This window comes from Eleutherodactylus coqui, chromosome 3 (genome assembly GCF_035609145.1).
Source record: "Eleutherodactylus coqui strain aEleCoq1 chromosome 3, aEleCoq1.hap1, whole genome shotgun sequence".
Taxonomy (NCBI): domain Eukaryota; kingdom Metazoa; phylum Chordata; class Amphibia; order Anura; family Eleutherodactylidae; genus Eleutherodactylus; species Eleutherodactylus coqui.
Genome location: NC_089839.1, coordinates 20,037,541 through 20,062,206, shown reverse-complemented (window position 1 = coordinate 20,062,206; position 24,666 = coordinate 20,037,541). Strand labels below are relative to the sequence as shown.

At 43.1% G+C, this 24,666-nt stretch overlaps 1 protein-coding gene across 1 annotated transcript in view; it reads left to right on the top strand.

The window, feature by feature from the left end:
- LOC136620477 (oocyte zinc finger protein XlCOF22-like) overlaps positions 1 to 20,564 on the top strand; it is a 70,653-nt gene extending 50,089 nt beyond the window's left edge. Inside the window, exons 6-10 of the mRNA XM_066595268.1 lie at positions 3,658 to 3,837; positions 3,914 to 4,037; positions 4,114 to 4,178; positions 15,367 to 15,487; positions 17,802 to 20,564. Coding sequence (XP_066451365.1) covers positions 3,658 to 3,837; positions 3,914 to 4,037; positions 4,114 to 4,178; positions 15,367 to 15,487; positions 17,802 to 19,051 — 1,740 coding nt within the window. The 3' untranslated portion in view covers positions 19,052 to 20,564. The remainder of the gene's footprint in view (positions 1 to 3,657; positions 3,838 to 3,913; positions 4,038 to 4,113; positions 4,179 to 15,366; positions 15,488 to 17,801) is intronic.
- The last annotated feature ends 4,102 nt before the right edge of the window (positions 20,565 to 24,666 follow it).

Below are 24,666 nucleotides of genomic sequence, written 5' to 3'. Positions count from 1 at the left end.
GCTCGCGTGTATACAGCCCGCAAAACCTTTATATCCTAGCAACAGATGACAGGACCAAAAACATACAGAACTGTGCTGACACGGCATATTGCAGTTACATTCCTTTCACCATTTCAACTTTTTACATTTTAATATACAGCAAAACACAGATTAGATAATATATATATATATGAATTCAACACGGACGAAGTTGCGGGTCACAAGCTAGAAGGTTAATAAAGGCAGCGGCCGGGCTTCATTTGGTCTTGTAAATGATAGTGGTGAGATCACATTATATGAAAGTGGTCGATACATCAGCAGTTCTGAGGCCGTCTGGAGAATTCTGGCGTTTCCCAAACAAAAAAGGTTTCTAACAATCGTTCACCTCGCTGTTCGTATGGATAATGGCCAGCATATCTATATTCATCCACATGCCAAGAATAATTTGCTACAGAAGATTAGCAGCCCCCTGAAAACTACACTTTTAACATTTTTTGATCTATGCAAAACAGGTGATTTGGCAAAAACTCTTCTTTAGGTGGAAGTTCCTTCCTAGTATTTATGGAAAAGTAACTGATTTGAGAGGAAAAACTGTGGAAATGATGTCACTGACTGGCCAGAAGTAAGTAAGCATGAAGCTTCTGGCACAGAGTACACTGTCTACCCTGACAATGCTGAGTGCTATTATCTTCATCTTCTGCTTCATGGAATTAGAGGTCCGACGTCATTCTTGAATTTGAAGGCTGTTACTGGTATTGTTCACCTGACATAACAATTAGAGATGAGCGAGCACGCTCGGTAAGGGCAGTTACTCGAGCAATCCTCGCTCATCTCGAGTAACTGCCTCCTCCGTATGGGATGAATATTCTATGGCTCATAAATATGGAGTTGTAGCGCTCACTAGAATGCTGAAAGATATAAGGGCAAATGATGGCTTAATGGGGATGTTAGGGTTCTCTTAGCTGGAGACTTTCCAGGCAAACTTTACCAGTCGTCTGGGAGAACAAGAGCTGATGAATTAAGAAAATGTTTAAAATCTTCATATTTATAGCCTCATATTCAGAATCTCTCCCTAATACCGTGTTCTCTGGAACTAAGACCTACCCCAAAAGTAAGCCCTACCCCTGTTTTGGGGGGAGGTTTGAATTATAAGCCGTCCCTTAAAAATAAGCCCTGGCTAGAGTACATGAAAAAAAACCCATCAATACTCACCTGGCCAGCGGCCTCTGAGTCCGTCGCAATGGTCCCCAGCGCTGCAGCAGGCTGCCGTGTCCTCTGTGCTGAGAAATCCTCTTCTTTCTGGTGACGGGGCTTTGAATACCCTGCCTCCAGCAAAGCTAGTGCTGTGATTGGATCAAGCGCCAGCTAATCAGAGCCGGCGCTTGAACTTTTACAGCCATTCAGTGAATGACATCACTGAATACTGTGATTGGCTCATTGAGCACCGGCTGTGATTGGTTGGCGCTCGATGCAATCGCAGTGCTCGCTTTGCTGGAGGCGGGGTATTCAAAGCTCCGTCACCAGAAACAAGATACCTCAGCGTGGAGGACACAGCAGAGTGCTGCATCGCCACCAGAGACCAGCAGTGCAAGGCACTGGAACGCTGTGGACCAGGTGAGTATAGACACCTGCCCCAATCCCCTGAAAATAAGACACTGCCTCTTTCTGGGAATTTTTTTTATAAGACAGTCTCTTATTTTGGGGGAAACGTGGTAACAAATGTGAAGGTTCTCTAAAGAGGTGACTCTTTTGATGGGCATTTTTCAGAGATTTTACTTAAAATGGGAGATGGAAAACTTTACACTTGAAGGTAAGATCATCATAACACCCAGCTTAGCCATAGTGGTGAGATCTCTTAGAGAATGTACTACTAAGGTGTACCCCGACATCTCTGACATCACAGCCTATAAACTTGTTATGCAACCGTGTGTTTTTCACTCCCAAATATGAGAAAGCAGCCGCCATTAATGATCTGCTGAAATCATTCAAAGAAGAAACGCAATATAATATAGATTCAGTACTACAAGCTGATGATGCAGTAAACTATCCTGTGGAATTCCTAAACACCCTCAACCCAACCAGTTCCCCTCCCATCGCCCGTATAACCTCATTTTTAAGGTTTTTTGCACCAGTTATGTTACTAAGCAACCCAAACCCTCCAAAATGTTGTAATGGCTGGGTGGTGCCTAATAATCCTGTGGTTTCACCTACATTTGCTGCCCGAATACAAATAAAAGTTCTCCATGGAAATTTTATTGAGGCCACAGTAATCACTGGATGTGCTGAAGAGAGGCAAGATGATCCGAGCCACCCAACATGGAAAGATGCATTGTAAAAAAATATATAGTCAAATGGACTTACCTGGTGCTCATCGGGAGCCCTCAAGAAGAATTGGGCAACCCGCCTGCACCGGAGCGGAGGTCCTAGTTACACAGAGAAAGGGGAGCAGCAGCAAATGTATGGTGCTTCACAACAACATACAAAAAGCAAGGACTTTATTGCTTCATCTTAAAATGGCAAGACAACATTTCCACCATTCAAGGATTTTTTTCAAGCCGCATAATAGGTGAAACCGGACATGCACTCCATGCTCCAGGCTGATTTTATACGTGGCTGGAAATTATAGGTCTTGTCCCATCTTTTGCCGATTAACACTGGCGGTTCCCATAGATTTCTAGGAGAGCTGCTAAAAAAGAGTGGAAAGGAGTTTAGCAGCATCTAATGCTGCGAACACAATACAAGACCCTTTATTTAGGCACTAGAAGACATTCCGAGGATGTAGGCCAAGTGAGGGATTTCTGGGCCGCAGCGTCTATATTTGCTAATACGCCACAGCTGGCTGTGGGAAATGATGAGGAAACGCAACTTTTGGCCACAACTGCTTTTTTATTTTTCACGTGTTTTTCGGCCATGATGAAGCCGGCGTGAAAATAAATTGCCCGTGTGAAAGAGGCCTTATGGTGGTTTGTGCGAATTAGCAGCAGACAGGCAAATATTTAGGTCAGTGTTTTCAACAATCAGTAAAATACATGTTTAATTACCTGTTCAATAAATTTTTGCAAAGCTTCAAGTTCATTGGTGCGTTAGATATTGTTTTCCCATACAAACTTTGACCCACCTTGAAAGTTAAATTAAATGAGATCCTTTCTTATTGGATTCCTACGTTATAGAAAGAAGCTACTGTCCAAATATCAGGCTTCTAACTTTAGTAGTTTCGGCTCTGCGTTGATGAATTAGCCAGGCCATTTCATAGCTGGAATAGACTTGAGGGAGGACGGCTTATGACCGATCAGTTCTATGCGGCTGTTCCAGAGGGAGTTCCGCTAGCAGTCTGGTTGTCCTTGTACCGGAAGGTAATACTACGAATGTAGTTTACAAAGAGGTCCTTCACTAATAGGATTATAATACAGGGATTATTAGAATGATTTATATAATAAACACAAAAGATATATGATAAAGAAAGAGGTTTATAACAAGTTAATTAGCGACAGGTTAGCAACACAGTAATTATAAAGATAGTTACGATTTGTAGCATCTAGAAAGTGTAATACGAATTTCACGAGGAAGAAGTTAAGGGGAAAAGCTGGTTCTTCTATATGCTAACAGATGGACATGACTGAGAAGCTGAGGGACTCTGTAGATGTATGTAATACCATTTATTACTCCGTCTCTCATCAGGATTACACAGCAGTGAAGAAGACCTCTAGTGAGCGCTGGCAGAACTTTGTGTCTGAAGGTCATGGAAGAACCCTGAACCCAATAACGGGGCCTTCAACTCACTACCCGATACATGAGGACTTCAATGGGCAGAAGATCCTAGAACATGTCCACAAGATGATTGAGCTGCTGACAGGAGAGGTGACACTGCGGGGAATGGGGGACATTATACAGTAACAGGAGGGCTGTGGAGGATGACTGTATATTGTGTTGTCAGGTTCCTATAAGGTCTCAGGACGTCTCCGTCTATTTCTCCATGGAGGAGTGGGAGTATTTAGAAGGACACAAGGATCTGTACAAGGAGGTCATGATGGAGGATCAGCAGCCCCTCACATCACAAGGTAATAGACATATAGTAGTATATATGACCTTAAGTACTTGAAGATGGATTCCAGTCACTATATGTGTGTCTTACAGATAGATCCGGTAAGAGGACATCACCAGAGAGCCGCCCCAGTCCTCTCCATCCACAGGATTATCCGGTACGTGGAGAAACTCCCTATAATCTGTAGAAGGCTCTGAAGGTTCTGCATTCAATACCAAATTGTCCCCAACCCTTTGAGACAAACGTTCAGATTAATCACAGAAAATGACTGAATGGCGAACAAGAATGATGCGCTTCTCGTTTGTTGTTCAGTTTCAGCCGGCATAAGGATCAGCGGCGTCTTGTGCGCTTATCCTGCAGTTTAACCCCTGATCGTTTACTGTGTGACATAGGAATGAGAAACCATGAATGATTAGTGGACAAGAACTGCTTGATTCTCACCGAGAAATAAGCTGCCCGTGTGCGGATGTGCTGGTGATGGCGTTCGCTCGTCGGGCAAACAAGAATTGTGCAGTTCTCATCCCGTGTAAAACAAGTTTAACCCTTTCCAATCCACTGTCTGACGTCTGAAGGCATTCTGATTGAAGGCTGTACAGCTCCGATGTCAGAAGACGTCCGGCAGGGTATTCTTACTGTATATTACTGGCAGCTCTGTTGTCGGGGGCCTCTCCAGCATGTCCCATACCACAGTACTGGCTCTAGCCAGCAGATAGCGCCATTGTATAATGGCAGGAAGAGAAAGCGTCCTAGGAAACCCTGAATCCAAAATTGGATTGCAAAGGGATAATAATACCAAATAGGTCTAGAGGTGGTTTCACATGGAACGATTACACAGGTCTGCAAAAAAAGAATTTTTTTTAAAGAGCTGCTTTGGTTATCTGTATTTTTTTTGGTATACTGAATCCGAAAATGACCTCCGTTTTGTCATAAGACATCACGTTTCCTGACAATTCAGTCATCTATATTAAATAAGGTAATACCTCAAAATAAATGAAAATAGATTTATAAAATTAATTTTTAGTTACAAATTTTACATGAAAATCATTTTTGAACTAAAATGTGGCACTAAAACACACTAAAATCGTTTCTTCTTCCCTGTGAGGCTCCTCTTGGTACATTTACGCTTGTGAGTAGCATCTGGAATGTCTCTCTGAAGCATCCAACAGTAGTCTGCCATCTGCTGTCTTATTTCCATGTCTTTAATGTCCTGGTGGAATCATTCACCTTGTTCTTCACTCACAGCTTCCAAATTTTCAGGAAAGTAGTCAAGGTTGGATTGGGGAAATGTACTTTCAAGCTCATCAGGCAACCTAAAGCTTGAAATGCTTTCAGCATTCATCCGACAATCTTTTTGTAGTCGGGATCTTTCTTATTGCCTAAACATTTCTCTACGACCTCTTTAAATGCAATCCACCCTTCTTTCTGAGAATCCATCATGGTATTGACAAACTCTTGATCAGCTATAAGCCTTCTAATGTCAGGTCTGACGAACACACCTTCCATCAATTTTGCCTCCGAAAGGCCTGGAAACTTGGTGACCAAATATTTGAAGCATTCTCCATCTCTTGGAAGTAATTTCATGAATTGCTTCATCAATCCTAATTTTATATGGAGAGGTGGTAGAAGAACTTTATGTGGAGGTACCAAAGTTTCTTGGAGGACATTTTTTGACCAACTGTGAGCTGCCAACTCTTCTTGTTTGTCGGTCTTGACTGTCCCATAGACACAGAATACAAGGCTATTTGGTATATCCAGCTAGTTGCTCGAGCAGCATGCACAAGACCTTTAATTTCCCACACACTTGCCAACTGTGGTCTTCATATTTAAGTTTACGAAAACCAATTTTAAGTTCTCGTAGGTTTCCTTCAAGTGTACGGAATGACCTACATGGATGAAAGCATAAAAACCGTTGTTGTGGAGTAAAACTGCTTTGAGACTTCTTTTTGAAGAATCTATGAAAAGACACCATTGCGTTGAATCATATTGGATTTTGATTTGACCCATCAAACCTTCGACATCGATGGAATAAACCAACTTGTCTTCCTGGGCAAAGTAAGGAACCAACTCCTTTTCACGATGTCTGAACCATGAAAAAGACACTCCTGGCAATAATAAGTTCCTGCCTTTGAGCCTTGAATAGAGATGAGTGACGTACTCGGAAAAGCACTACTCGCTTGAGTAATGTGCTTTATCCGAGTACCGCTGTGCTCGGGTCTGAAGATTCGGGTGCCGCTGCGGCTGACAGGTGAGTCGCAGCGGGGAGCAGGGGAGAGCGGGCGGGAGAGAGGGAGAGAAAGATCTCCCCTCCGTTCCTCCCCGCTCTCCCCTGCAGCTCCCCGCTCCGTGCCGGCACCCGAATCTTAAGGGACGAGCACAGCGATACTCGGATAAAGCAAATTACTCGAGCGAGTAGTGCTTTTCCGAGTACGCTCGCTCATCTCTAGCCTTGAACCGAGTAACTCAGCGGCATCTTTGGGAAGATTCAAGTCTCTTACCAAATCATTCATCTCCTCCTGGGAAAAAAATTTTGGTCTTGTATCATCTTCAAAGTCAGAACTTGATTCATCATCTGGTTCAGGTATGACTCCACCTTCATCAGAGCTAGGTATCTCTTCCAAGGTAGCAGGAGGCTTGGGTACTGGTATATCTGTGCAATGGGGGATGGGATGAATTGCTGAGTGAAGATTGGGGTATTAAATGGAATGCTTTGGAATTATACCCTTTCACATCACATGAACAAAAGTAACAGTCGTCACTATGGTTCTTTTGCTCTCGCCATACCACAGGAATCCCATAACAGAAAGCTTTTTTTCTTACCCTTGAACCAATTTCGGAGGTCCTCAACACACCGTTTGCATACTTTATGAGGCGACCAAACTTTATCTTCATCTCCAAGTTTTAGTCCGAAGTATTTCAGCATTTTTTCACAAAGTCTGTAATATTTAGCTGTTGCTTCAACACTGTATGATCACCACAAATGAAACAGAAACTGTCAGGTGAATTAATACACTTCCGCCGACCCATAATGCTAACTTGGGGAAACATGATTTAGGAATGACGAGCTAACACAAAGAGATTGTGGGAGTTACACCTTCTCTTTTTAGTTGTCAGCAGCCACAGCAGCAGAGAGTCAACATCACTGTCAGCGCCGGCAGACACTGAGTGGGGGAGCGAGCTGTCCGCGGCCACAGCAGCAGAGAGCTGGCGTCTGGGTCAGAGCCAAGAGGTGGCACAAAGGCACAGACATGTCTGCGGAGTGAGCTGTGAGGGAGCAGATGGCCAGGGGAGATGCTCTGCAGCTTTGTAAGTCACAGTGCAAGGGCTTTGCTAGGGGAGATGGGAGGGCACAGCCTCCTAGCAGGGGGATTCCTAGAAAGGCTGCAGTACCACACTGTCAGCGCAGGTGACTCTCTCGGTTCACCACGGGGAGAAGGAAGGGGGACGGCTTCTCCGGGGAGAGTGATTGCTGCGGCGTGCTAGGACCTTGCTCATGGCAGCCAATCATCTCCTGGGGGCATCCTGCCCTGTCAAGCACCCTGTATACTATCTCCACCCATACTTCCGGTGGCGTCAAGATGCAATAATACCACAGGCGAGAACCAAGAAAAAAAATTGAATCAAGCCCGTGCATTTCAGAGCCCTCGCGGTCAGCTTGCAACATGTTGATGCTGGTTTCCATTAGCTCACTCTGGAAGTTTTTTTCTTTGAAAGTTATATTTAATAATTTTGACTTTAACCCCTTAATGACATGGCCTATTTTGAGCTTAAGGACCAAGCCTTATTTTTCAAATCTGACATCTGCCACTTTCTGTGCTAATAACTTTTGAATGCTTTTACTTATCAAGGTGATTCTGAGATTGTTTTTTCGTGACATATTGTACTTTATGTTAGTGTAAAAATTTCATCAATAAATTTTGTCCTTATCAGGAAAAAAAATCCAAATTTACTGAAAATTTGGAAAAATTCACAATTTTCAAACTTTGAATTGTTTTCTTTGTAAGATAGAAAGTCAAACACCACAACATAGTTATTAATTAACATTTCCCATAGGCCTACTTTACACAGCAATCATTTTTTAAGTGTTATTTTACTTTTTGCAGACTCCACAAAGTATATAAATTTAGCAGTAATTTTTCCCATTTACTAGCAAATTTCAAAATCTTAATTTTTTAAGGACCAATGCAGTTCAGACATAGTTTTGCCGAGCCTGTATATCAGAATCCCCCATGAATTGCCCCATTTTAAAATCAGCACCCTTCAAAGTATTCAAAATGGCATTTAGAAAGTTTATTAACCCTTTAGATGTTTTACAGGAATTAAAGGAAAGTGCATCAAAAATTAGAACAGTTCCTTTTTTCTACTGATTTTCAATATAAAACCTTTTTTTTTATATAAAACAGTAGGAGTTAGCAAAGAAACAAAACTTGGAATGTATTACCCAGATTCCGCAGTTTTTAGAAATGCCCCATATGTGGACGTAGCCTGTTGTATGGGCACATGGTAGGTCTCAGAAGGAAAGGAGCGCTTCTTGTCTTTTTGAATGCAGATTTGGCAGGAATAATTTTCAGACCCCATGTAGTGTTTGCAGTGCCCCTGAGGTAGCAGTACATTTGAAACCCCCAATAACTGACCCCATTTTGGAAACTACACCCCTCAGGGAATTTATTAAGGGGTGTAGTGAGCGGTTTGAACCCACAGATGTTTGAGGAATTTTTTTTAACAGTTTGAGTTCAATACGAAAAAATCCAATTTTTCACATAATGTTCAGCTTTAGGCCCAGATTTATATTTTTTACCAGTGGCAGAAGGAAAAACGTACCCCATGATGCGTTACCCAGTTGCTCTCGAACACGGAAATGCCCCATATGTGGACGTAGCCTGTTGTATGGGCACATGGCAGGACTCAGAAGGATAGGAGCGCTTCTTGGCTTTTTGAATGCAGATTTTGCTGGAATAATTTTCAGACCCCATGTAGTGTTTACAGTGCCCCTGAGGTACCAGTGCATTTGAAACCCCCAACAACTGACCCCATTTTGGAAACTACACCCCTCAGGGAATTTTTTAAGGTGTGTAGTGAGCGGTTTGAACCCACAGGTATTTGAGGAATTTTTTTTAACAATTTGAGTTGAGAACGAAAAATTCACATTTTTCACATAATGTTCAGCTTTAGGCCCAGATTTATATTTTTTACCAGTGGCAGAAGGAAAAAACGTACCCCATGATGCGTTACCCAGTTGCTCTCGAACACGGAAATGCCCCATATGTGGACGTAGCCTGTTGTATGGGCACATGGCAGGACTCAGAAGGATAGGAGCGCTTCTTGGCTTTTTGAATGCAGATTTTGCTGGAATAATTTTCAGACCCCATGTAGTGTTTACAGTGCCCCTGAGGTACCAGTGCATTTGAAACCCCCAACAACCGACCCCATTTTGGAAACTACACCCCTCAGGGAATTTTTTAAGGGGTGTAGTGAGCGGTTTGAACCCACAGGTATTTGAGGAATTTTTTTTAACAATTTGAGTTGAGAACGAAAAATTCAGATTTTTCCAATAATGTTCAGCTTTAGGCCCAGATTTTCATTTTTTACCAGGGGCAGAAGGAGAAAACATAGTCCATAATGCATTACCCAATTACTCTCGAGCACGGAAATGCCCCATATGTGGATGTAAACTGTTATTTGGGCACATGGCAGGGCTCAGAAAGAAAGGAGCGCTTTTTTTGAATGCAGATTTTGCTGGAATAATTTTCAGACCCCATGTAGTGTTTGCAGTGCCCCTGAGGTACCAGTGCATTTGAGACCCCCAACAACTGACCCCATTTTGGAAACTACACCCCTCAGGGAATTTTTTAAGGGGTGTAGTGAGCGGTTTGAACCCACAGGTATTTGAGGAATTTTTTTTAACAATTTGAGTTGAGAACGAAAAATTCACATTTTTCCAATAATGCTCAGTTTAGGCCCAGATTTTTATTTTTTACCAGGGGCAGAAGGAGAAAACGTAACCCATGATGTTACCCAACAGGGAAATGCCCCATATGTGAATCTAAACTGTTTTTAGGGCGCAGGGCTCAGAAGGGAAGGACTTAGCATGTGGCTTTATGTACAAGCTGTGCGAAGTACATCAGGGTAAAACGTCAGGGCAATAAAAAAATTAAAATTTCAGGGACGTGTGGTAGATCTTAAAACTCTCATTTATACAGAGGCCGGGTTGTGTGGGGCACGTTTCACACTGGTATATGGTGTCTTTTCTTATCCCCTGTTTGTAGCACACTCTGCACCTCTTTTGGGTCCTTCCCTTCGTCGCAGTGGAGGGAATTTCACTGAGAAAATGCTGCCCTGGTACAATTCTTGTGGCCTCGCTTCCAGAAGTACTGGGCCTCTCCCCCACCTCCTGGTCCCCAAATATTAGGTCCTTGATAACTTCCTCTTGAAATTCAAGGAATGTCCCCCTGTGGCCTGCACCTTGGAACAGCACGTAGGCATTATACAGTGCCATCTGTATGAGGTGCATGGCCAGTTTTTTGTACCACACCCGTGTTTTCCGCATGGCTCTATAGGGCTCCAGTACCTGGTCTGATAGATCGACCCCTCCCATGTACTTATTATAGTCGAGGACGCAGTCTGGTTTGGGGGTCTCTGCACTGGTACCTCGTACTGGGCAGGGGGTACTGCTGTGGCCGTGTATTGTCGTCAACATAAGGACATCCCTCTTGTCCTTATATTTAACGCACAATACATTGTCGCTGCATTGGGCCCGGCTCTCACCCCTTCTGAGCAGTTGCCCAAGCAGCGTCTTAGGGAGGCTTTTTTGATTTTTCCGAACAGTGCCACATGCCACTGTTCCTCTGGAAGCGAGGCACTGAAACAGGGGGACACTGGTATAAAAGTTATCCAGGTACAGATGGTAACCCTGGTCTAATAGTGGGTGCACCAGTTCCCACACTATTTTCCCTGTTACTCCCAGCACGGGGGCGCATTCTGGGGGCTCAATTTTAGTGTCCTTCCCCTCGTAAATACGGAACTTGTGGGTGTACCCTGATGTACTTTCGCACAGCTTGTACAACTTCACACCATACCATGCCCGCTTACTGGGCAGGTACTGGCGGAATTTTAGCCTCCCCTTGAAGTGTACCAGGGACTCGTCTACTGCAATGTTTATCTGTGGGGCATACGCCTGGGCAAACTTGGCGTTAAAATGGTCTATTACGGGCCTGATCTTATACAACCGATCGTAATTGGGGTGATCGCTGGGGGGGCACAGCTGGTTGTCATTGTAGTGCAGAAATTTTAAAATACACTCAAAGCGCGTCCTCGACATCGCCATGCGGAACATTGGGGTGTGGTAAAAAATATCGGTAGACCAGTACGCCCTGATTGTTGGCTTCTTTATTAGCCCCATGGTTAGTATAAGCCCCCCAAATTTTTTTATCTCTGGTGCATCCACAGGGGTCCACTTATCGGGTCTGGCATAGCTGGAGGTGGGATTTTCTTCTATAAAATTCTGGGCGTACAAATTCGTCTGGGTAACAATATGGGCAATGAACTCTTCAGAAAAAAAAAACTTGAAGAAGTCCTTCCCTCTGAGCCCTTCCGTGTCAAATTGAATCCCTGGGTTCCCAATAAAATCAGGGATCTGGGGTCTGTAATCTTCCGGGGTACTCCAGTGAGCATCTGATGCATTGGGGTCAGTGGCGGTCCTTGGACGCCTTCTCGGGGGTGCAGGGAGCTCAGACTCGCTGGATGAGGATGAGGATGAGGAGTCGGAGAATGCCAAAAAAGTGGGGTCGTCATCACCACTACCTGAGTCCGAGTCTGATGCAATGATTGCATACAGTTCCTCTGAAGTGTACCTCCTGCGGGCCATATTTATATAAAATGGGGCACACGGGGAAAAAGTTTTATTAGATGGGACACTGCGGGATGGGGTGACCACGGGACGGGGGTCGGAAAGAACGCGGAAACTTATGTGGTGTATTCACGTAAGTGTGTTTTTTTTTTATTTATTTTTTTTTACACAGACGAATACACTGACACAACACGGACTAACGACACACTACACACTAGACGGACTAACGACACGCTACACTAACTAATGACGGGTGACGGGACAGGTAACGAAATGGGAACAACAGGAACTTTTTTTGTTTTTTTGTTTTTTTTTTTACACAGACGAATACACTGACAGTACACGGACTAACGACACGCTACACACTAGACGGACTAACGACACGCTACACTAACTAATAACGGGTGACGGGACAGGTAACGAAATGGGAACAACAGGAACTTTTTTTTTATTTTTTTATTTTTTTACACCAAGGGATACACTGACTACACGCTGCGCTACACTACACTGCTGATCGCACGCTACAGCTCACTCACTACTCTTCTGATCACACACTACAGATCCCTCACTCACTACACTACACTGCACTTCTGATCACTCACTCCACTCTGCTACACTACACTGCCTGATCAATCACTCACTACACTACACTGCCTGATCAATCACTCACTACACTCACTACACTACACCACACTGATCACTAACACTCACTCCACTACACCACACTGATGACTAACTCCTCTCCACTACACTGATCACTAACTCCACTACACTCCACTACACTCCACTACACTCCACTACACTCCACTCCACTGATGACTAACTCCTCTCCACTACACTGATGACTAACTCCTCTCCACTACACTGATCACTAACTCCACTCTGCTACACTACACTCCACTCCACTACACTACACTCCACTACACTCCACTACACCACACTGATGACTAACTCCTCTCCACTACACTGATCACTAACTCCACTCTGCTACACTCCACTCTGCTACACTCCACTCCACTACACTACACTACACTACACTACACTACACTACACTCACTCCCTGCCTAATCTACACACTAATCGCTCTTTTTTATCACAGTAGGTGCTCTATCTACAAGCACCGGATGCTTGCACATGGAGCCCCTACTGTAAACAGCGCGAAGTCCGCTGCTGCGCTGTGATTGGTCAGGGAGTTTTTCTCTGACCAATCACAGCGATCGTGGGGGAGGGACCGCTCTGATTGGTCCCCAGCCCGGACGCAGCACTTGTCTGCTGACTATATCAGCAGACATCACTGCTGTGTCGCCGCGATTGTCACCGCGGCGACACTTTAATGGCATGACGTACCAGGTACGTCATGTTGCGGGAAGTATCCCGCTACCATGACGTACCAGGTACGTCCAGGAGCGGGAAGGGGTTAAATTTAGTTAAAAACCCTAAGATAAAAAAAATCCAAAAATTTGCTAATTTGAAGAGAATTCAGCATTTTGTGATAAATCCTGACATCTAGGATTTATTTCCTTTTTTTTTTCATTTTCAGCACACCAAAATACATGAAAATTAGTTGAAAATCATCAAACAGTTTTTTAGTTGCCGATCTGTGTTATCGTTCAAAAAAATCAATGTATCGTTCGAATTCGAATGACCGTTCAGTATAAACATGGCCAACAACTGGACGACGCACAAGAATTTGTTTGCTTCTCATTTGTTAAATGCAAACATAAAAATCATCGTTCACTCATTTACACATTGTTGTGAGTAAACAGCGATTGTTTAATCATTCACATTCACTGTATATGCAAGCTGCACGTGAGCAAACCTTCTCATGCTCAGTCTATGAACTATTGGTATACTCAAGCACATGTGAAAAAGACTGGAGTATACTAATAGATCATAGACTGAACATGAGTCAACAATGTGATGCAGCAGCCAAAAAGGCAAACACAATTCTGGGATGTATTAAAAAAAGCATAGAGTCTAGATCTTGTGAGGTCATTATCCCCCTCTACTCTTCCTTAGTCAGACCTCATCTAGAATACTGTGTCCAGTTCTGGGCACCGTACTTTAAAAAAGACATATCCAAACTGGAGCAAGTTCAGAGAAGAGTCACCAAGATGGTGAGCGGTCTGCAAATCATGTCCTATGAGGAACGGTTAAAGGATCCGGTAATGTTTAGCTTGCAAAAAAGAAGGCTGAGAAGAGACTTAATAGCTGTCTACAAATATCTGAAGGTCTGTACTGTGCAGAGGGATCAGCCCTATTTTCATCTGCACAAGGAAAGACTAGAAGCAATGGGATGAAACTGAAAGGGAGGAAACACAGATTAGATATTAGAAAAAAACTTTCTGACGGTGAGGGTGATCAAATCTGGTTGGGATGATTTAGTGAATCCTGCACTGAACAGGGGGTTGGACCCGATGACCCTGGAAGTCCCTTCTAAATCTACCATTCTATGATTCTATGATTGTTCGCTTGTGTGAATGATAAATCAGTTATGGATATATGCATGAAAAATTCAAGATGCCATGACTTATGTCCGTTATTACGGTCATACTGACTTTTTGTTTTTTAATCACATTTACGTGTAATCCTAGATTACAGAGCTTAATTTGAAGGAAATGACATAGATATTACTGCCTGCTCCACGATCATCATGACATCATAGCTGGAGGATTTAAAAGTAAAGCATTAATGGTGTTGGTAACAAAGGGGCATTAGTTTGGAGGGTGCGCTGTTTTATGTATTCTGAATGGCAGAAGAGGTCTTCCTCATACATGTTGTTGGGGCTAGAGCAACGCATTTCTCCCAACAGAATAGATAATGTTATCTGTGCGGAGAAACCAAAACCTGAAGAAGATCCTTCCCTTCATGAAATTATCAAGGCCAATATGATCCATGGGCCTTGCGGTAATTTAACCCCTAATGCACCCTGTATGAAAGAAGGTCGCTGCAGCAAAAAGTATCCTCGAGCCTCCTGAAAGACACTCCCAGAGGAGACGACAGATACCCCAGTGCCGGCGAAGAGCCCCAAAGACGGTGGTTTCACCGGTGAGATCCATGTGTAACCCTGGATAACCGCTGGGGGGCCTAATAATCCTGTTCTTTCACCTACATTTGTTCCCATATATAATATAGAGTATTGCAGTTCTGTAAGATCTATACAATACATGTAAATATGGTAATAAAGGTTGCGGCCGGGCTTCATTTGGTCTTGTAAATGATAGCGATGAGATCACATTATATGAAAGTGGTCGATACATCAGCAGTTCTGAGGCCGTCTGGAGAATTCTGGGGTTTCCCATACATGAAAGGTTTCCAACAGTCGTTCATCTCGCTGTTCCTTCCTACTATGTATGGAAATGTAAGTTAGACCTGCAGCTGGCTCCCTCATATAACTACTGCTGTCCTGTCATTACTGGTCATTATGCTAATTACCCATCTTCTCCACTCATCTAACACGTTCCTCTACATCTGTCTGACTTTTACAGTATTTGTTTCCCAGCTTTTCCCTCGGGGTAATGATCTGAAGAATATTGATGCTGCAGCCATAGTGGTAAAAGAAGAGGTAAATGTGAGGGGTGATGAGCGGTGGAAGGAGGAGATCCCTACAGACACCCGTCCAGGTGAGTAGTAACCACGGAGTAATGCAGAGAACAGTCACATCTTCTGCTCTTTCATCACCTGCAATGTTTTTGTGTTACATTTTTAAGCTCTGCGTTCTGTCAGATTGTTCAGCTGCGTATTCATCCATTTAGCCGAAACACAAATTAAATGTGGATGAAAATGTGATATCGCTATAGGAGATAAACCGTGATGAGGATTTAAATATGCCGATCTCTGCTGATCTCTTTAAAGGATGTGTTTAGGGATTCCCATATATGACAGATCATTGTGTGGAAGTACAAAGGTGGCAGCTGTAAGCCAAGCAAGGGTACATAACCCTGTCTTGTTAAACGGAAGCCGTTCATAGGCCTCATGTCTGCATACAATGTAGATACTTGGAGGAAGTGCTAGGACAGTATGGTTGGGGACAACAGCTAACCACCGGGCCGAAACAATATCTACTGTCTTGTATTTAGATGTCTCATCGTTGTAATGACTGCAAGACAGATCACTAACCTACGGTAATTACAGGGGTAATTGCTTTTACTTCTGGTCCTCCTCTTATTATACACTGGGTGTTGGGTGATACGTTGCCCACACACATGTGGCAGGTGTGCAGAGAGTGGGGCTGCTGCAGCGCTGCTTGGGGTCTGGGGCAATTAATCCCGTTGGGTAGACATGTTGCTGCGGTCATTTTCTGAGGGCTGAAGTGAATGTGCATTTCTGCCTTTCTCGGTTGACAACGATCGGTTAAGGATCAGCCAAGTGTTCTCATACCATCTAACTCCTGAGGATACATATTCCTCCTGTGATAATTTGCTGGAGCTCACTGCTATGTTTGGGGTGTTGGCAGGTCTTACAATTCGAACATATTGAGGGTAATGGCTATATATGACATAGTTTCTGCAGCTATGGGACTATGTGTACGTCTCCAGCAATATTTATGTGTCCCTGATTTATGGAAAGCCTTAACAATAATCTCATGATGCTTTACAACTTCTTGTCCCAACTCTTCATTTAGCACATCATAGATTCCCTCTATACCGAGGATTGTCCATAACAGTAGAGACAGCCTTCCAAGCATTCCTCCGGCTCTGGAGCTTTTTGCAATGACTAGCTTGTATCCAGGTGTCCTTTCCTTCCAGTTTGACTGAATTGGCAGTTGTCAACTGGATCCGGTATGGACTGTCAAATGTTGGTTCAAAACTTTTTTTGATGTCTTTTGAGGACAACCCGGTCCTGGATACAAAATATGTGACCCTTTTTTTGAGTCTGGATCTGGAATCAAGGAAAATTCATGTTTACGAGTGACACTTAACTTCTGATGCAAGGCACTCACAGGGGGACTATAGCTCTTTTTTTGCTCCCCCTGAGGGCGCCGTAAGGCGACACATGTTGTGTATATGCATTAGATTTTAATAGGGGTTTGGTGGTGCTGATTTATAAATTTCCACATAGGCTTTTGGCAGTTGGCCATCCAGGCCTATGTTTTGGTGTGTATATGCACAGTTACACACATGATACTAACTGATGACTGCTGGCCCCATCCCATTACTGCCACCATTTGCCCCTTTATTTTAAATATCATTCAATGCTGTCTTTGTCTTTTTGAATAATAAAGTTTTTAGATTATATTTCAGGGAATATCACCTATGGGTATTTTTTGCCTTTGTCAATTAGAATTGTGTTTATCTAACCCGGAGTATTCCTAGGGCAATTTAATAATATAAGCAGTCATAATAATCGTCCAACTATTGAAAGTCACACAAGTGCAGCATTTTGTTGCGAAAGCCAAACAAGGTCTTCTGTGACTACATATTAGTTTGTTTCACATCCCCCCCCCCCCCCCCACACACAAACTGCTTCTAGCCAGTCTGTTCTACTCTTGACCATTTCCATGAAATTTTATGAGTGACCCATATTAGCCTTGGAGGATAATATCAAAAAGTCAAGTAAATATTTATTATTAACCCCGGGGTATAATGTGCAGAAACAACTGCTAGATTACTCTTACACCAGTGATAAGTTGGGCGATTATTGTCCCATGTAAAGGTACCTTAGCTGTCAAACACCTGTGATTTGTAGCTGGCAGGTGTCATATGCTTCAAACAACCAGCACCCACTGGGTAAGCAGCGGGCACATCTTCCAAGCACACTTCATATTCACCCTGCACCTCTATGATGTAAATGCAAGTCACAGAGGGGGAATGGGTTAAATATTGAAATTTGCTTCAAGCCTTCAAATTGTGTATAGAAATTTTCTTTGTAAATATTATAAAATATGAAATATATATTTTGTTCAAAAATATCAAAAATACATTTTATTGTTGGCAGATGCCGGTACCAGGAGCTCAGGGGAATATCAGATGTCTTCAGATCTTAACGCAGAAGACTGCAATATTGCCCAGGATACATTAGAAGAGCCCACTATTATCCCAGATATACCATCAGCCCTTCACAGCAAACATCTATCATCTGATCTTGCTACACAGGTCCTGCTTTCTGATGCATCACAGACTACTGAGCCAGATAAAAGTCACCGCAGGGATGTTGAATATCAAAAAGCTCCCACAGAAGAGAAGGCATTTTTACATTCAGAAAGTGGAAGATGTTTCATAGACAAATCAGATCTTGTTCCACATGAGGGAAGCCACACAGGGGCGAAGCCATTTTCATGCTCAGAATGTGGAAAATGTTTTCCTCTGAAATCACGTCTTGTTACACATCAGAGAAGTCACACAGGGGAGAAACCATTTTCATGTTCTGAGTGTGGGAAATGTTTTATCCGGAAATCACATTTTGTTAGACATCAGAGAACTCACACAGGAGAGAAGCCATTTTCATGCTCAGAATGTGAAAAATGTTTTGCTGTGAAATCATATCTTGTTACACATCAGAGAACTCACACAGGAGAGAAGCCTTTTTCATGTTCTGAGTGTGGGAAATATTTTACCTGGCAATCGGGTCTTGTTATGCATCAGAGAAGTCACACAGGGGAGAAACAATTTTCATGTTCTGAGTGTGGGAAATGTTTTAGCTGGCAATCAAGTCTTGTTATACATCAGAGAACTCACACAGGGGTGAAGCCATTTTCATGTTCTGAGTGTGGGAACTGTTTTATTCGGAAATCACATCTTATTAGACATCAGAGAAGTCACACAGGGGAGACGCCATTTTTATGTTCTGAGTGTGGGAAATGTTTTATCCGGAAATCACATCTTGTTAGACATCAGAGAACACACACAGGGGAGAAAACATTTTCATGTTCTGAGTGTGGGAAATCTTATATCCGGAAATTACATTTTGTTGCACATCAGAGAACGCACACAGGGGAGAAAACATTTTCATGTTCTGAGTGTGGGAAATCTTATATCCGGAAATTACATCTTGTTAGACATCAGAGGACTCACAAAGTAGAGAACCAATTTTCATGCTCAGAATGTGGGAAATGTTTTGCTTTGAAATCACATTTTGTTACACATCAGAGAACTCACACAGGGGAGAAACCATTTTCATGTTCAGAATGTGGGAAATGTTTTTCCCGGAAAGCAGTTCTTGTTACACATCAGAGATCTCACTTGTAAACATTTTCATGTCGTTAATGTGGGAAATGTTTTACGCTGGAATCAAATCTTGTTCTACATCAGAGAATTCACACACAAGAGAAGTCATATATTTATGTTCAGAATGTGGGAAATATTTTATCTATTTAGTTAGACATTAGAGGGTTCATGCAGGCGCAGAGCCAGGTTCAGGTCCTGAATGTGGGAAATATTTTACCTTGAAATCAGATCTGGTTAGACATCAGAGAATCCACATGGGACAAAGCCATTTTCATGTTCAGAATGTTAGTAGAAAGGTGAAAAAATCGGGTGGCGCTACCCGAATGAGTGAGTGATTTGGGTAAATATAAGCAGGGGAACATGCAGAATATATGATTCTTCTCTCTTGTTAAGATGGTGGGTCATGGAAAGGACCTAGTTCTTTGGGTGCAGTCAACCCAATGAAAGTCACACTGGCAGGTGAGACTATTCTGATGGATTAATGAAGGGGAAAAAATGCGCTGTGTGTAGGCGCAGCTGACCAAAATGTAAAGTTCAGTTCAATCAGAAAGTAAGCTCAGCTTCTCCGCTTTATTTTAAACCAGCATAAAAAGACGCATTTCATGGCAACGCCCCCTCCTCAGTTATAGCTGGAGATACACCTTGTGTTGGCTATTGGTATGTGCATGGTGTTTATATTTTGGCCAGCTGCGCCTATGCCCATTAGGTTTTTTTTTATTCCCGCTAACCCATGTTTAGAATGTGGGAACCTTATGGCATTCAATTCATTTTTGTTAACCTCTTAGTGACCAGTTTATAGTGTTTTTATGTCCTGCCTAAGTGGGGTTTAATCCCTGAGGATGTAAAAACATGCACCTTGCAGGGATTTAAGCCACATGGGATATGGATGTGACAGCTCCATGTTGTCGGTGCCCAGAGGTAGCTGACAACATGGAGCTGTCATCCCGGGCTGTGGGGAGTCCTTCCCCGGGAATGTGACCGGCGCTATATGATGAATAGCGCCGATCGGATTAAAGTTTGTCCTCTAATCGGATCTTTATCTGCAGACCTTACCCTGGCTTTGGCGCATGCACCCGTCAGCATAATGGCGGATGCATGCGCAAAAGTCTAGGATTGGCCAGGTAATTTAAAATCTCCATACTTCCGGCTACCAAAGGTAGCCGAGAGTCTGGAGATGTCACAGGGGCCCATGGTATGTGGCTTCTAGTAACATGATCGCTGTTATCCAATGGATAATGGCGATCATGTAAAAGTTTTTATAAAGTTGAAGTCTCAGCTTCCCTCACTAATGCGATCGGTGAGAGGAGATGAAACATCTTCCTAGAGGCCTCCACATTTGAACCCCGATGTGATCATCCTCCATGGACCTTTCCGGCTTCTGCGCATGCGCCTGCTGGCAAAATGTCGGACACATGCACAGGAGCCGAGGAGCCCAGGAAATTTTAAATCACCTTGCTCCCGGCTACCAAAAGTCACCGAGAGCCTGGAGTGTTGGGCAGTCCCTGGTCACATTATAAAAAGGTAGGGAATAGAGATGAGCAAGTATACTTGCTAAAGGCAATTGCTCGAGCGAGCATTGCCTTTAGCGAGTACCTGCCCGCTCGAGACAGAAGGTTCGGGTGCTGGCGGCGGGCAAGGCGCTGCGGGGGAGAGCAGGGCGGAACGGAGGGGAGATCTCTCTCTCCCTCTCTCCCCCCCACTCCCTCCTGCTGACAGCTGCTACTCACCACTCCCCCACCCCGACACCCGAACCTTCTGTCTCGAGCGGGCAGGTACTCGCTAAAGGCAATCCTCGTTCGAGCAATTGCCTTTAGCGAGTATACTCGCTTATCTCTAGTAGCGAACTGCCTTAAGCTGTTCTCACACGACCGGATAGGAATTGCGGATTCCATAGTAACATAGTATGTTAGGCTGAATGAAGACAATGTCCATCTAGTTCAGCCTGTTTCAACCCCCTAATTGATCCAGAGGAAAGCAAAAACCAATTAGCCCATTTAGGGGAAAACTCCTTCCCGACTCGATAATGGCAATCAGAATAGTCCCTGGATCCACCTTTGATAGTTCCTACCTGAATGTAAGACCGGGAACTACAACCCCGCTGGTCACCTAATGTCTATATACTGTAATATCCTTCCGCTCGAGAAAGACATCTAGTCCCCTCTTAAACGTCTCAATAGATTTTACCATCACCGCGTCCTCAGGCAGAGAGTTCCACAGTCTCACTGCTCTTACAGTAAAGAACCCCCTTCTATGTTGGTGATGAAACCTTCTTTCTTCTAGACTTAGTGGATGCCCTCTTGTTACCGTCGCAGTCCTGGGTATAAACAGATCATGGGAGAGATCCTTGTATAGTCCCCTCATGTATTTATACATAGTTATTTGATCGCCCCTTAGCCGTCTTTTTTCCAGGCTGAATTATCCTAATTTTGATAGCCTCTCTGGGTATTGCAGTCCTCTCATTCCATTTATTAATTTAGTTGCTCTTCTTTGAACCCCCTCAAGCACTGCAACATCTTTCCTGAGCACCGGTGACCAGAACTGTATGCAGTATTCCATGTGGGGCCTGACAAGTGCCTTATATAGTGGGAGGATAATGTTCTCGTCCCTCGCCCCTATACCTCTTTTAATGCACCCCAAGACTTGATTAGCTTTTGCAGCAGCTGACTGGCATTGGTTACTCCAGTTTAGTCTAGTCCACTAGTACCCCCAGGTCTTTTTCCATATCACTTTTCCCTAGCAGTACCCCATTTAGTGTATATTGGTGACATCCATTTCTCCTGCCCATGTGCATAACCTTACATTTATCAACATTGAACTTCATTTGCCATTTTTCTGCCCAAGCCCCCAGCTTATCTACGTCCGTTTGTAGGCGTACATTGTCCTCCGTTGCATTAATTGTCTTATATCATTTTGTATCATCTGCAAATATTGATATTTTACTGTGCAGTCCCTCTATCAGGTCGTTGATAAATATATTGAACAGAAGAGGGCTTAGTTCTGAGCCCTGTGGCACCCCATTAGCAACAGTGTCCCAATCAGAGTATGAACCATTTATTGCCACCCTCTGCTTTCTATCTCTGAGCCAGTTCTTTACCCAGATACACACGTTTTCACCCAGTCCGAGCTGCCTCAATTTTATATATCAGCCTATTATGCGGCACGGTGTCAAATGCTTTAGAGAAATCCAGATATACGAGATCAATAGACTCTCCCAGTTCCAGCCTAGAACTTACTTCATCGTAGAAGCTGATCTGATTGGTCTGACATGATTGACCCCTCATGAACCCATGCTGGTGAGGAGTTATTCTGTTGTTCTCCTTGAGGTAGTGTTCGATGGCATCTCTTAGAAACCACTCAAATATTTTTCCAGTTATTGAAGTGGGACTTACTAGCTTTTGGACTCCTATTTGTAAATTGGAACCAGGTTGGCAATGCGCCAATCCAATGGTACAACCCAGTCTTTGAATAGTGTGTGTGTGTATATATATATATATATATATATATATATATGTGTGTGTGTATATATGTATATTATATATATATACAAATTTTGTATATGTGTGTAAAAAAGAAATAGTGGTCTAGCTATCACATCACTTAGTTCCCTTAGAACCCTGGGGTGTAAGAATGCTTGCCTTCCTGCAGTTCCAGGAGCAGCTTGTTGAGTGCCTTCTGTGTGAGACCGCCGCACCTCAGCAAGCTTACAAAGCCTCACAGAGCACCACATTTTACACCCCATTGCTGCCACTGGGATCAAAAAATACCCCCCAAAAAGCATGGGAGGAAGAGGCATACCAGATTTTATTGCCCCATTTGCCCATCCGAACCAGCCTTTATAATTACTCCTATCTTCAGACATACTACACAGTTTACATTATTACTTTTATCTAAGATTCAGGGAATGCCAAAAAGGGCACAGGAGGGGGCGGGTTTTTTTTTAAGGGAGTTAATTTTTATTCAGCACAATTGGGCAATGGGGCCTAGAATTTATTCAGTTGTACCCTGAAACCCAATTGGTGTTCCCTTCATTATAGTCCTAGCCATGTATGCTATAAGTAGATTGGGGCTACAGTGAGTATGTCTCTGGACACAGGACAAACAGGGGATCCGTTTTGGGGTGCAAGTCTTCATTCATGTGTGTGTTGTACAAAAAAAACTATTTTTAAAAGTGACACAATTGCCAAAAAAATGAAAACGGTAATTATTTCCTTCTGCTTTGCTTAGATTCATTCAAGTACTGGGGGGTCAAAATACGCAATACACCCCTAGATGAATTCACTAAGGGGTTTAGTTTTCAAAATTGGGTCATTTGTTGGGGTTCTATATCGTTTTGGCCGCTCAAGGGCTCTACAAGTGGGCAATGGGGCCGGAAACACCTTCAAGCAAAATCTTCTGAAAGCCACCGGCTGCTCCTTTCGGTTTGGGCCCCGTTGTACATACAGACATAACATTAGGGACACAATAGGTATGTTTCTGAACACAGGACAAACAGGGTGGGCCATTTTGGGGTGTAAATTCTCTTTTTCATGTGCATTCTAGAAAAAAAATACTGCCTTTAAAATGACATATTTGTCAAATATGAAATTTTTGTTTTTCTCCTCTAAATTGCACAAACTCCTGAAAAATAACTGTGGGGTCAAAATACTCACGACCCGACTCAGTGAATACTTTAAGGGGTGTCGTTTATTAAAATAGGGTCCTATGTGGGGGTATATATCATTCTGACACTTATGAGCCTTTGCAATCTTGGCTTGGTGCAGGAAAACAAAGTGTTCCTCCAAATGTTAAATTTGTACGTCTCCTAAATGATTAAAGAAAAATGAAAGCTTTTCAAATGTGCGTCCAGAATAAAGTAAACCGATAGAAAAATATATCTTATGAAAAATGTGTAACGTATGTTTGCACATATTTGATATTTTATAATTGAATATGTGAAAAAATAGCAATTTTTTTTAAAAAGTTCCCAATTTTAGCGCTTTTAATAAATATACACAAGTTCTATCGGACTATTTTTACTACCTAAATGAAGTACAACATGTGGTGAAAAAACAACAACATGTCAGAATCGCTTGGAGATGCAAACCCTTTACGGAGATATTCTATGTTAAACTCCCATGAAAAAAATACCCAGACAGCGCCTCAGGAGCGATTCAGTTGACCAAAACCATGCAATTCTAATCCTCCAATGGGGCAGAGCTGCGGAAATAATTGGGGTCTCTCATAAGAGAGTGGTCCCAAAAGAAAAACAATAGGAAACCACTATTAGCATTAAAAATATTCTGCGCTCATAGAATTGTGGGTTTCGGTAACTAGTAATTGTCAATTCCAGAAAGGAGTCACACTTACTCGGGAGGAGGGGGGTATGGTGGACAATAATCCCCCTCCTTGAAGTAATGTCTCCTCACTGTCCAAACACACGTCACGTCCCAGTCGTATAAGTACAGTATCACCTTTATTCCAATAGACTATAATATAGGCAACGCGTTTCTGTGCTCACAGGCACCTTTCTCAAGCCATAATTGTATAATAGATAAACATGTATATATAGTCATAAGTTACCTTACATTGAGAATCATCTGTGCATACCGGCAGTAGCGGTGACATTGAGGGCGTGTCAGCTTGTCAGACGTCATCAC